The sequence below is a fragment of the Lissotriton vulgaris genome, chromosome 8 (genome assembly GCF_964263255.1).
Source record: "Lissotriton vulgaris chromosome 8, aLisVul1.2, whole genome shotgun sequence".
NCBI classification, from domain to species: Eukaryota; Metazoa; Chordata; class Amphibia; order Caudata; family Salamandridae; genus Lissotriton; species Lissotriton vulgaris.
In genome coordinates, this window is record NC_141696.1 from 1,435,229,904 (window position 1) to 1,435,243,131 (window position 13,228).

At 40.7% G+C, this 13,228-nt stretch overlaps 1 protein-coding gene across 1 annotated transcript in view; it reads right to left on the reverse strand.

Moving 5' to 3' along the window:
* LOC147698894 (cell surface glycoprotein CD200 receptor 1-A-like) overlaps positions 1-13,228 on the reverse strand; it is a 227,196-nt gene that overhangs the window by 97,120 nt on the left and 116,848 nt on the right. Inside the window, exon 2 of the mRNA XM_086935510.1 lies at positions 10,487-10,798. Coding sequence (XP_086791636.1) covers positions 10,487-10,798 — 312 coding nt within the window. The remainder of the gene's footprint in view (positions 1-10,486; positions 10,799-13,228) is intronic.

Below are 13,228 nucleotides of genomic sequence, written 5' to 3' on the forward strand. Positions count from 1 at the left end.
TTAGCAGAATATCTTGCAATAAAAGGAGAGCGGATCGAGCCTTAATTTTCAACATATTTTGAATGATAAACTCCCACATCCTTACTTTGATTTCAAAGATGTTTTTACCATTTAATACAAAATAAGTATTCACTCAATCTACTCAATCTCACCTACATAACTATCACACATACCGAATACAGACTATTTCCACTAACATACATAAAATATAAATGAATAGATATTCATAAACACAACAGGAATGGATACCATGTAAAAGGATCAATATCATTGAGCTCTCTTCATTTACAGAGTTTCAGAATGACTTGGTACGTTGAAGGACATTTTCAATCACTCTCTTGATGTACGACAGATCTATTCAAAAGCATTCAGTTTTGTACATTAGTTTTTTATGAAATAAAATATAAACAACATCGTCCAGTATTAGGATCCTAATATTCCTGTTCAGTCATGCGCTGACACGCGTTTCGGTAAAGGAAAGGTGGCCCAAACTTCCTCAGGGCACTCAGATGTAATATTTCATAACTTGATGTAGGGTAGAAAAATTGAGGGGGAGAGAAGAAATGGAGTTGCAGGTCCCAACACGGATGTTTTCCACTCTTCTCAGGGGTATCAGTAGAAGGAGACACTGATAGTATAGTCACTGTCCATACGTGATTTGCTCTCTTCTTATAGCGAGATATTCCGCTCACCACTATCAGAGGCAGGTTTTTTCTTTTGTATCTTTTTAGATTACAAATTGCACTTTGAACAGCTGCACTAATAACCAGTGGATGTAGTTGGGCTCCAGGCATAAGGAGACATTGTGTGGTGCTTTCTTGAGCTTGTCCATCTGGAGCCCTCTGTTTTGTCCATCAGGAATTGGGAACTGTAATTAGCAATGAGGTGCAGCCATTAGTTCCTGAAGAAGTGAAAGAGATGGGTTTTTGAGGCATCCCTTAAGAAAGGGGTGATCTCAGTCCTGTGTCATTGTGATAGAAACATCCATAAGTAAAGACACACGATACACAAATGCATTCTGCAACACACATAGAAAGAGGATAATGTCTCAGGGATTGTTTTTGTGCAGAGGAGTGCAAAGGTGCCTCCGTAGGTGCTGGACAGATGTTTGCCGTCATCGCAGGCAGACAGCAGGAATGCATCATAACATGTTAAATAAGGTGCATTGCTGTCCTCTTCCTTTCATCAGCGCAGTGTAGCACAGTGTCTTGCGTGCAGCACGGTGTCTTGCTGTGTTGCATTGCGTGAATATTTGATAAACATGACCCTCAATCTCAAAAGCAGGCACATACCATATTGAGAAACATCAATTTTAGATAGGTATGCTAATGTAGGGGAAATCAATTTAAAATTTGAATATTATGAGAAATGATATAACATTTGGGGAAGTTCCTATTCGTAATATATTTCTGTTTGATTTGCCTTTGCTTTTATGCTACTAAACTTACTTTAAGTTATGTAAACCTATCACAGTGAGATTTCTGGTTAATATAAGTACAAAACTTGCAAAGCAGCTGTCAAGTGGCCACATATCCTTAGAGTGACTTTCTGACAGTCCTGTGTATTTTTTAGCCAATGACATAAAGGTGTGTGAAGGCAAGAAGTTGATTAGCATAGTAAAACTTCAAGTCCGAGCATGCATGATCATTTAGTTGAAAAACATGTGAACTAGCTGAAATCACCCTTATGACATGAGGTTATTTAACAGTTATGATGAGAAAACACAGAATGCAGAGTGTTCTGACCCTTTTTCTTATAGTTGTCAATATAGTGGGGGGGGAAACGTTGTCAATGTGGACCAACCGGTTAAGGCCGCTAATACGTCCCCTTCTTTGCGCCCTGAGAGTCGAGCTACCCCCAAACAATACCCTCTCTTCTCAAAACCCCTTTTGCAGCAAGGTCAACTTTCAAGCACTCCTTCACGAGGGGAGAGAGAACAAGGGGATACAAGAGTCACTTCAGAACGGGTGTCCTCCAACACGCCAGGGAGAGCAGGCAGCCCCACAACGCAAAAATCGCCACAGAAGACTCCGGTGCTAAACATCGCAGGGGCAGCAAGGCTGGAAGGAGTAGCAGCATTGCCTTCACCAACGGTTTCCGCCTTGGATGTGGTCCCTCTCTTGCACCCCCTGTCGTCGCCAACCACAAGTGCGAACTCTAGTCTAGCCCCAGGCAATAAGCAAACTACGACAGCTCCGAACCAAGCCCTAAGTTTAGAGAATTCCCTGACCTCCCAGGATGATGTCTTGCGCGTTCTCCCGAGTGCTACAAAAGCAAATAAGATGGAAGATATCCTAGTTACGATTCACCAGGAACTAAGAGATTTCAAATTATCTCAGGCTCAGGAAATCTCACTTCTGCACAGCAGGCTTACGAAGATGGAAGAGTGCCTTGGGAACATTCCTCTGAGGGTCTCCGAAGCCGAAGTTCGAATATCATCTCTAGAGGACTCACTGTCTACAATTCAGAAAAATCTTACAGAGGCCAACAGAGAGAAAACACATCTAGAGGAAAAGCTCCAGGACCTTGAGAATTACAATAGGAGATCGAATCTACGATTAGTAGGCATACCAGAGGGCCTTGAAAACAAGGATGTAGTTAGCTGGTCAGATTCATTATTAAAAAAAGCTATCCCTGAACTACAAGGTGACTTGACTATAACAAGGGCGCACAGAGTTCCTGTACATAAACCCAATAATTCAAAATTCCCCCGCACAATCCTCCTCAACTTTGCAGACTTTAGGGTTAAAGAAAAAATCCTAAATACCGCATTTTGTAAAATAACTTTCAATGCAGAGGGGGTGAATAATTTCAGGATTTTTGGCGATATGTCGGCTGCATCTGCACACAGACGCAGAGACTTTGTGAAGCTCATAGACCCCTTTAAGAGCAAGGGAGCCCAGGCCATGATAGTGCAGCAATAAGTTTTGGTTAAAGGAAAATTCTTTATATTCACGACCCTACACGAAGCCCAGACACTACTTGACGGCCTTGGGGGATTATAAATCAAGTTGATGTACTCTGCTGAATTTATCACTAATCACTAATGCACGGCGGATACTTCTCGGAAACAGGAAGCACACAAGGATGCAAAGAGATGGCATCCAAAAGGAAGAGACAAGAGAGTAGGACGGAAGTGGGACTCTGGGGTCTCCGTCCACTCAGGGGGGGAGGGAAGGGGGGTGAAGGGGGGTGTCGCATGGGGGAAAAAAAGAGAGTTCAAATGCAATATGTTTTTTCACACTCTTATGACTACGGTATGAAGGTTATTCATCGATCTCTAGCACATGTCACTTTGGCTCATTTATGGATAACGATAAATTGACAAGACCATATAAATATAGTTGCCCATTTTGCACTGGGAGGTGTCTTAAACTTATTGCTAATTTTTCTTTTTTTTTTTTGTGGGAATTGTTTGGCTGCTTATTTGCATATTTTGCACAGACAAGGGTACTCTATTGTACATCTATCTTCATGTCCAGTACAATGAATGGCATGTCTCCCCATACATCACTCTACACTTTTGCCGCTAGCTTGCATATTTGCACATGGAAACTCAGATTTTTATGAAAATCTCTATGAACTTTTCCTGTTATTGCTCTTTATTGTTAAATATTTTTATTAGTTATCATTTATCTATCCTGCTGCTGTTGCTTATATGCTTGTTCATTCTGCATACTTGCACTTCAGCTAGGGGCCACGTCCAATGTCTTGAATATCAAAATTTTCAAAACCGAGCTGCTATCTTTTTTTATCTTCATGTCTTGTGTAATGAATGATGGGTCTCCTCAGATAGCACTTTACATTTTTGCTGCTCGCTTGCATATTTGCACATTAAACTTTAGATTTCTTATGATTTTTTCTATGAATATCAGCTACTTTTGTTTTTTCATTGTTATATATTTGTAATATTTCTCAGTTTTTCATGTTGTTGCTGCTGTTTGCATATTTGCTCATTCTGCACTCGTGCACTTTAATTGAGGGCTACGTTCAATATTTTGAACATCAATGACATGGTGAAATTTATTTCATTAAATGTTAATGGGCTGAATAACGTTCGTAAAAGGAACGCTATTGAATGCTGGCTAAAAAATCTAACACCTGATGTCATCTATTTGCAGGAAACCCATCACAAAGATCAGGCAGAATCAGTTAAACTCTTTAAAAACTGGACGGGCTATAACATATCTGCTCCTGCAGGGTTGGCCCAGAGAGGAGTTTCCATTCTAATAGGAAGACATGTAGGTTTTAACCTTGAAGGATCGTACATAGATCCTAGAGGCAGATGGGCAGTCGCACACGGTAAATTAAATTATGTCAACATTATCTTTGCCACAATTTACGCACCTATTCTGGACGACCCACAACCTATTTTACAGGTTAAGCAGGCATTAACCGGCCTTTCTGGACCAATAATTTGGGGGGGTGATTTTAACCTATTACAAAACCCTCGATTGGACTCCTCCAAGAAAGACTGTCGACAGAATAAACCCCAAGTCTCCTTAGCTGTTCAAAGCTGCAAGATAGATCTTGATGTTATTGACCATTGGCGTAATTTGAATCCCAACAAGCGTGAGTACACATGCCATTCAGCAAAATATAACTCTGCGTCAAGGCTGGATTTTTTCTTGTCCTCCCACGATCTAGAGTTATATAATTACGCTTACCTACCCAATGCCTTTTCGGATCATGCGGCTCTTTGCATGGAGGTTAAACTGGGTAATTATGAAGCAAGATCTATAAATAGATGGTTTTTTAACAAACTCAACCTCCTTGACCAACAATGGTGCACTGATATTAATGAAAAGATTGAGCTATTTTTTTCACAGAATAGAGGTACAGCTCCTTTAAACATAATCTGGGATGCATTTAAAGCTACTCTACGTGGAATAATTACATCTAAAGAGATCCCCAAACTAAAGGCAAAACGGGAGGAGAAAATCAAACTTCAAACTGAACTGTCACAGGCTACCCAAGAGCATTATAGGGTTAGATCCCAGATTTCCAGCCACAATCTCCATGAGGCGAAGCGTAAGATGAAGGAATTTTATTATGAACTAGGTGAGACAAATAGTAATTTTCAGGCACAAAAAATCTATGAGGAGAGTGAGTACACAGGAAAGCTTCTGGCCTGGCAATCTAAAGAAAAGCAGGCTCGAAACAGAATAGATCAGTTAACTGACCCCATCACTAAAAATCAAGTTAAGACCACCACTGCCATTGGTGAGCTATTTTTAAAACATTATGAGGGGATATATCAAGCAACTGCAGGGACTACACCTGAATCTATCACAGATTTTCTTCAGCCATTGGAAATACCTAAAATGGATACTGAGGGCAAGAACTACCTCACACAGGATTTTACATTATCAGAACTAGATGAAGTGATAGAGTCTCTCCCCAATGGCAAAGCCAATGGTGAGGATGGCCTTCCCATTGAATTCTTTAAAAAATTTGGGGGGATATTGCGTAAAGAATTCTTGGATTTAATTAATAATTTACTTCAAGGTGGTCCCCCACCGGACTCTTTTCACACAGCGGTGGTGGTCAGTATTTTAAAAAAGGGAAAGGACAAGGAAAATATAAATTCTTATCGACCGATTAGCCTTCTGAACACAGATTATAAAATTTTTACTAAACTTTTAGCAAACCGATTAAATAAACTAATAGGATCACTAATAGCTTATGATCAGTGCGGTTTTATTGCAGGCAGGCATCTCCAATCCAACACTACATTTTTACTGGAGGCGCTAGACTATTTTAAAACTAACAAGGTGAAGGCTCAAATTTGGTTTTTAGATGCGGAGAAAGCCTTCGATCTAGTCTCCTGGGATTGTCTGTTTGCAGTTTTACATAGTTTTAACTTCCCGAATGCTTTTATCTCTCTTTTACGACACTTGTACACGAATTCTAGGGCACAAATTATCATCAATAATACCAACATTGGGTCCTGCGAGGTCACTAGAGGCACACGACAAGGCTGCCCCTTGTCGCCAATTTTATTTGCACTTTTTATTGAACCTCTAGCGATCGCCATTAGGAATATTAAAGCTGACACCGCCCCAATTTTAGGAATGACAAATATAAAACTATATGCGGATGATATTGCCCTTTTTTTAGACTCTAAACCCTCAAGTCAATTGAAGATTCTAAAAATCTTCTCTGACTTTCAAAAGCTAGGGGGTTATAAAATTAATGTAAACAAAACCGAAATTATTCTACTTAACTGCACTACAGACACTTTAGCTCCTGAATTCAGGCAGATATACAACACGGACCCAAAGAGATATCTTGGTATATTTATATCGGATAACCTAGACGACCTTTACTTATTAAATTTTCTACCTTTATTAAAAAAGGTGGGTTCACTCTTAGATCGTTGGAATCTACTACCCCTGTCTCTTATAGGGCGGGCATCGCTAATTCGAATGTCGATATTACCCCTTTTTAATTTCCTTTTCAGTGCGATTCCCTGCGCAATCCAGGCCTCATATTTTAAAAAAATAGAAGCTCTGATTTCCTCTTTCCTATGGGCAAAAAAATCCCCTAGACTTGCACTGAGCACTTTATATTTATCTTCCACACAAGGAGGGCTGTCCCTCCCAAATATCAAAGAATATTATTTTGCGTCTTTTGCACATTACACCCATAGTTTTTTTTTTTTCTAGATTGTCATGAGACAGACAATTTTTTTATGAAAAGGATGTTGTTGGAATTGAAAATCTATGATCCGGTCAGAACCACGAAAGACCCAAAAAAAGTACGATATAAAACTTTGCAGTGGATTTTTAAGGTCAAAACTCAGTTTTTTAAATTTTATGATTTACCCAATGTGAGTAATAAGACGAATTTAATGAATTTTAGCCTGGGAGAAGCAGGACATATGGATAAAAATATAATAACTCTTTGGAAGCAAAATGGTTTTGAAAAAATTGAAGACTTCCTACTGGGAAATAGGTGGAAATCCTGGGATGAAATTTACGGCCAGTTAATTCACTCGCACACAATTCTGAACTGGTCATTTATTACGATAAATCCAAAACTCAGGGAACTCAATATAGGAAATTTATCCCACAAAGAAAATATTTCCATTTCCCTTAATAACAAAACACAAAAGAAAATGAGTATCTGGATTAAAATATTAATAGAAAGTATGGACCAGAACTTTTACAACAAGATAATTGAACGATGGAAAAAAAAGGGAAGATATTATAATTAATCAACAGGTATGGGACAAAATAAACAAATTCAATAAAGCCATCTTTCGAGGAGCAAACTTTAAACGTATGCAATTTTACAATAAATGGTTAATATATAGAACCCCGTCCTTTTTACATAATATCTTCCCCCTAGTAGCCGATAAATGCTTTCGATGTGAAGAAAAAGGCACTTGGAAACACATCATCTGGGAGTGTCCAAAAATCCAGGTTTTATGGAAGGAAATTGAAAAATATCTTTCAATCGTCCTTAAAACTAATATTATATTTAACGACCTAATTCCCCTCCTAGGCTGCTCTCCTGTCCACACCCAATATGATGAGCCCCTTTTCATAGCTTCTCTAATAGCTAAATCCCTTATATTACAGTCCTGGAGAACAGATTCTGTCCCATCCTTCCAGGCATGGAAGGCAAAATTACAGCGAATCCAGGGTAGGGAGAAAAAATATGCCCTTAGATCAGGGGCTCTCAAAAAATATGATAAATATTGGAGTGTGTTCGAAGTTTAGATTTCTCTTGTTATTACTTAACCTGATTTATGCTTTATTGAAATTATTTATTAGTCTATCACGACGGTTCTACCTCCGCACGCTGCACTTTAAAACTTAGCTTTGGAATACTAAATATGAAAACGCTTATTATATATGTATGCTATGTACTTTTTCAATTCTAAACAAAATCTTTTGGTTATTCGAACGAGTTTACTAACTGTCTACTCTTACACAACTTTGCACTTTATAACTTAAATGTTAAAACAACAATTTGTATGAATGCTTTCCAGTATTTTCCTTCCTCGTACTATATTAATTGGATTTCAATTGTATTGTATTGCTATATTTGAACTCTCAATAAAAAAAAATAAAAAAGAAAAATAAAAAAAAATAAAAAAAAAATATATAGTGTATGCCTTATATTATTCTGAACAGAATATTGCTTTGCTTTCTAATTAATGCAGGTGAATAAAAAAGGACAATGTATAATTTTATGTTTTTTTGCATAATTGATTGAAACACGAAAATCTACATTTCTTTACTGGTCACTCCGTTTCAATCTATACTAATATGTTTTCTTTTCATAGATACATTTGTTACTTATTAAAGCCTACTGCTGATCACATTTTTGGTTGTTGGTTATGTTGTTTTCCTCAATAGGGCCAATTTTTTTCCAGTGTACGTGTACTTTGAATATATCACAAAACGTAAGTCATCATTTGTGAATTTTCCCACAGATTCTTTCTTCACAGATTTTGTGAATATTTTCTTTTTTTGCAGATTGAGCAGGCACAATTAGGAGAATATTTTACTCTAAAGCTGTTATGCGCATGTGCAGAGACACTCTTCACCTCATCGTTGGCAGTGTCATGGGAGTGCGGTTGGCGCGTGACATGTCATGTGCTGATGTTCCCCAAAAGCTGTACTCTGAGCCAGGTGAAGGACCAAGGTTAAGATCGCATCCATCACACCACTAAGAGCTGCATTTCATGACACGATAACTGCACCTCGCTGGTCAACAGGTAGGACCTGGAAACATTTCCGACACACTCTTCCAACCACACAATCACACAGTGTAGCATGCTGCCATCATGGACAAGTGCTTCGCTGACCAACTCAGGGGTGGCAAGCATTATACACATACTAGAATAAAATACAATACAAGCTATAAATGTGATACGAGAGGGGGCTGTAGATCTCGGTTCCGTCATGAGCGTTGGTTGGCCTGTGCTCATGACGGAACCGTTCCGTCATGAGTCCATAAGCCCAATGGAACGTTCAGCACAGCGCACGAATTTGCGCCGCGCTGATGAGGTTAAGATGTCTGTGCGTGTGTAGCAACATGCTTGATCCACATGCACTGTGTCTGCAGCCCTGCACTGGCTCCTGGTGCACAGATATGAACCAGGCATGTTCAAGCAGTCTTTTGAGATTTCTTGCATAGCTCTTCTGTTCCTTGGCCCACCATTGTCCCAGAGAACAGCTATCATGTCATCTGATGTGTGGGATGCCTGTGCAGCTCCTCTTCCAGGGTCTGCCTGTGGGCTTCCCACTTTCCTTGCCCCTTCCTCTAGTGCCCACTAGAGGAAGGGGCACTAGAGGAAGGGGCAAGGGGCCTCCTCTGGTGCCCCCTTCCCCGATACCAGTGTCCAGACTCTCCACCCGCTCGCTCTGATTGCTGCCAAAACCCCTTATTACAAAGCTCATGTCTGCTACTTTTTTCTGTCCAGATAGCCATGCCATTGCTTAATTTGTAAAACAATAATTGCTGGAGCCCAAATCTTTGTTCAGAAGCTGCAGCCGGCAATGCAGAAGACCCTGGTGGCGAATGCCAAAGCTGCGTAGTCTTGATTCCACCTCCTGCATCTTTAATCATCTTTAATCCATGACCAGACACTCCCTGCCTATCAAACTCATTCCTGCACTTTCTCTTTCGTCTTTCTTTGTTTGTCTTTCTTTTTCCATCTTTCTCCTTCTTTCCCCCTATTGTGTTTTTCTCTCTCTTGTTCTGGGTCAAAGTCTAATGAGAAAAAAAAAGTGCTAGTGCCGAAAAATAGGTTCCAGCGGGCCCACCTTCAACCACAAGCTCAAGTTAAACAATGCAGCCCTCAGTCAGTGCACTTCTGCTCATCACTGTTCCTTCTACCTCCACCAAGTGGTAGCTCCCTATTGCTCCTCATGAGGTTCTTGCACCAGGTGCTTCCTCCAAACCCACCCTGTGCCATCTCCTCCTCTACCTCGACTGCTTTCCAGTCTCTTCATCTGCAGTAGCACCAGCCGCCACAACCCTGATTTAAGTGTTTCTCCAAAACCTGATGGCCTCTATTGCCCCCTGTGCCAGTTCACAGGGGCTCCAACACTAGCTCTAACCTACTAAGGTAGCAGAGAGTGAATCAGTTGTAGGCAGATACTAATTTGTAGAAAAATATACGTTCTGGGGCTCTTGTCAGGAGGCAGCTTGCTCCAGCCCACTATTCCAGTTAGCGCCACCTAAAACAGAACCAACTACTGACCATGAATGTAGGGAGAGGATCTGGCGTAATGGCCAGAACTGCAGACTTTAGAGCTGGGGAACCAGGTTGGAGTCAAGGGCATTGGCTCAACATCCTGCGATTCCGGGAAAATCACTTAATCTCCCCGTGCCTACCATAAAGGAATGTGTCCTTTGCTCATGACAAGTGCGGGTGTTGATGATTAAATGTGGGTGCTGAGCAAAGGAAACCACCGGCTCAAATTAAGCACTGGTTTTAGGTCTGTCTGGTTGACATCAGTCTTACCTTCTACATTCAACGTATAGTGGCTGAAGTAAGTACCATCCACATTTGAAGTTTCACAGATATAAATTCCATCATCCTTTATTCCAACTGGATTTATAAGGAGAACATAGAAAGTTTCATTTCCAGGCTTCGATCCTAGGTGCTCACTGCAGTTTGAAAATGTTGTTCCATCATCAGCTCTGAATGACATAATGCAGTACATATTGTGCGTTGTTATCTTCCAAATCCTCGCTGTCAGCTGGGTGCTTGGGCTGGCTGAGCAGTTAAAAGCAATCTCCTGGCCACTCCTTGCATCCAATGTGTAATTTTTTACTAGACCAAAAAAAGAACAGTAAACAAAGTTAGTTGCATTGGACACTATTTCAGCTGGACACTGTGATGAGCAGCATAGATACCATCCCATGCCTCATTACAGCCCACTTTTTAAGCATATGAAATATCTCTACTGCACCTCCACACTCGTATCAGCAGGGCGGAGACGGCAGATATGTGCTTTATTCAGATTACTGGACATGTTTATCTTTCCCACTCCATTTGCGATTCAAGAATTACTATATGCAAAAGACTGGTGGTAACTAAGAGTAGATCTGAGAAACCTGAGAAACCGCAGGTGCGGAATTTGAAATTACTTTCAGTGAATCTGTTTTTTTCATGAATTGTAAATCTTGGGTTAGTACGGAACATTTTGCACAAACTCCTAAATGATCGTTTCAGCTTATTAAGTTCTGGCTTGACAGAGCGGATGTTGCTCACCTAATGTGATCCATGAAAAAGAGATCTGTCAGAGTACTGCTGAGAAAGGGGCTTTGGCTTCACCCACATGTTGGTGCATGTGTCGAAGTTGTGTGTTTCAAATGAAAAGAGTGCTTGAATGGCACTTTTCAGCTTGTGGAAAAGCTTATTCTCACTACAGCAGGACTCAGTTGCTTATGGCAAGCATATGAGCATGGCTATTGGCCTGATCTGTTTATTGTGAAATGTTACAATAAACGCTGCAGGCAGACACCAGTCCTGGCTGCACAGCAGTCCTCTCAGTACTCTACACAACACTCCTGTTGAAATGTGGGTAGGCTACTTAAAGAAGGAATACAGATCTTGAAGTCTTGTGAAGAAGGTTTTTTAAGATACAAGACAGAAAAGACAGCTCAGCCACCAAAAGGATTTTCCCAAAATCAGTTTGAAATATAACATTCTACAGCCAGCCACACACTGGCAAACATCTGGAGCAACTAATAATGATGTTATGAATAGGCAAAGCAGAGGCACATTACCACACATCTGCCGCACTAACACAAAACAAAGAAAAATAATAATCGTAAGTATTACAAAAGTTCAAACTCCAGTTCAGAAATCAAAATATAACATAGAGGATGAAAGATTACATAACGTAGTCATCCAAATACAGAGGAGCACAGGCTGCTCTCTCAGATATTCTCAGAGAGGCAGCATCATTCTTAATTCCACACTCATCTCCATCTTCATCAGCAAGCAACCTCTTTCCTCTGCACACAACAACCCTGCCAAGATTCCACACACTATGATCATAAGTTTTGACTGTATTCTTAAACATTTTAATACCCTTCAAGGGTTTAGAAAACGTGGACCCTGTAGTACACATTCCAGCTTTTGTAATGACAACAAAGTCTCCCACAGCAACCTTTGTGTCTTTGATAGCATGTCTCAAATCATACTGCACTTTGCTATTCAAACCCCTCTCATCTTCTCTTTTACAGTCTCCCGTGTCAGAGCCATCACGTTTGCCAGAAAGATGTTTATTGACCCATGAGGGTTCCAAGAAAGTTTCAGGTTACCTTCCAAGAAACAGGAAAAACTGGGATTTTCCAGTAGTTGTGTGAGGAAAAAATCTGTAAATACTGACCCATTTCGAAACCTCCTCCTTCCAGTTAAGACAGTTGCTCTTAGCCAATGAAATAGTCTCCTTAAGAACACAATTAAATATTTCTACAGTCCCATTGGACTCTGGATGATAGAGGGAACACTTCTTATGCAAAACCCCACACCCGAGAAAAAAATCCTCCATTTCTTTAGAAACAACCTGAACCCCATTGTCAGTCAAAAGTGTTTCAGGCAAACCTTCTCTGCTGAATAATACCTTGAGAAAATTGATTACTGTTTTAGTGTCTACAACCGTGGAGAAACTAACTTCAGGCCACCTGAAGAAAAGATCCATCACAACAATCACATAAGTATCCAGACCACCACCATGTACAGGACCTAAAATGTCTAAGGCAATGTCCTTCCAAGGACCACTCAGGCCTGTTCTAACCACCATGGGTTGAGTCCTAGTTTTCATACTTTTTTCACTCAGCGAGCATTGGACACAATCTCTCACCAAACGCTTGACCTAGAGATCCATCCCAGGCCACCAATAGGTGGACCGTAATCTTTCTTTGGTTTTGGAAATGCCCAATTGAGATTTATGAGCTAGGTCCATTAATTCTTTGCGTAAAGTAACCAGGGGAACTAGCCTACGACCTCTCAACAACATGCCTTCACAAGGAGATAACTGGTCCCTTACACACTAAGGGGCAGATTTATGTCGCACTTGCGCCGCCGTTGCGTCACGCAACAGCGGCGTAAACGTGGCGCATCCCTGCGACCCATTTACAACGTGACGCATCTAGGCAGATGCGTCACGTTGCGAAGCCCTGCGCCACATGTAGGCGTTCCGGCACAGGGTGGGTGTTTCCGGGCAGGTGCGCCTGCAAAAGTGGCTGAGTG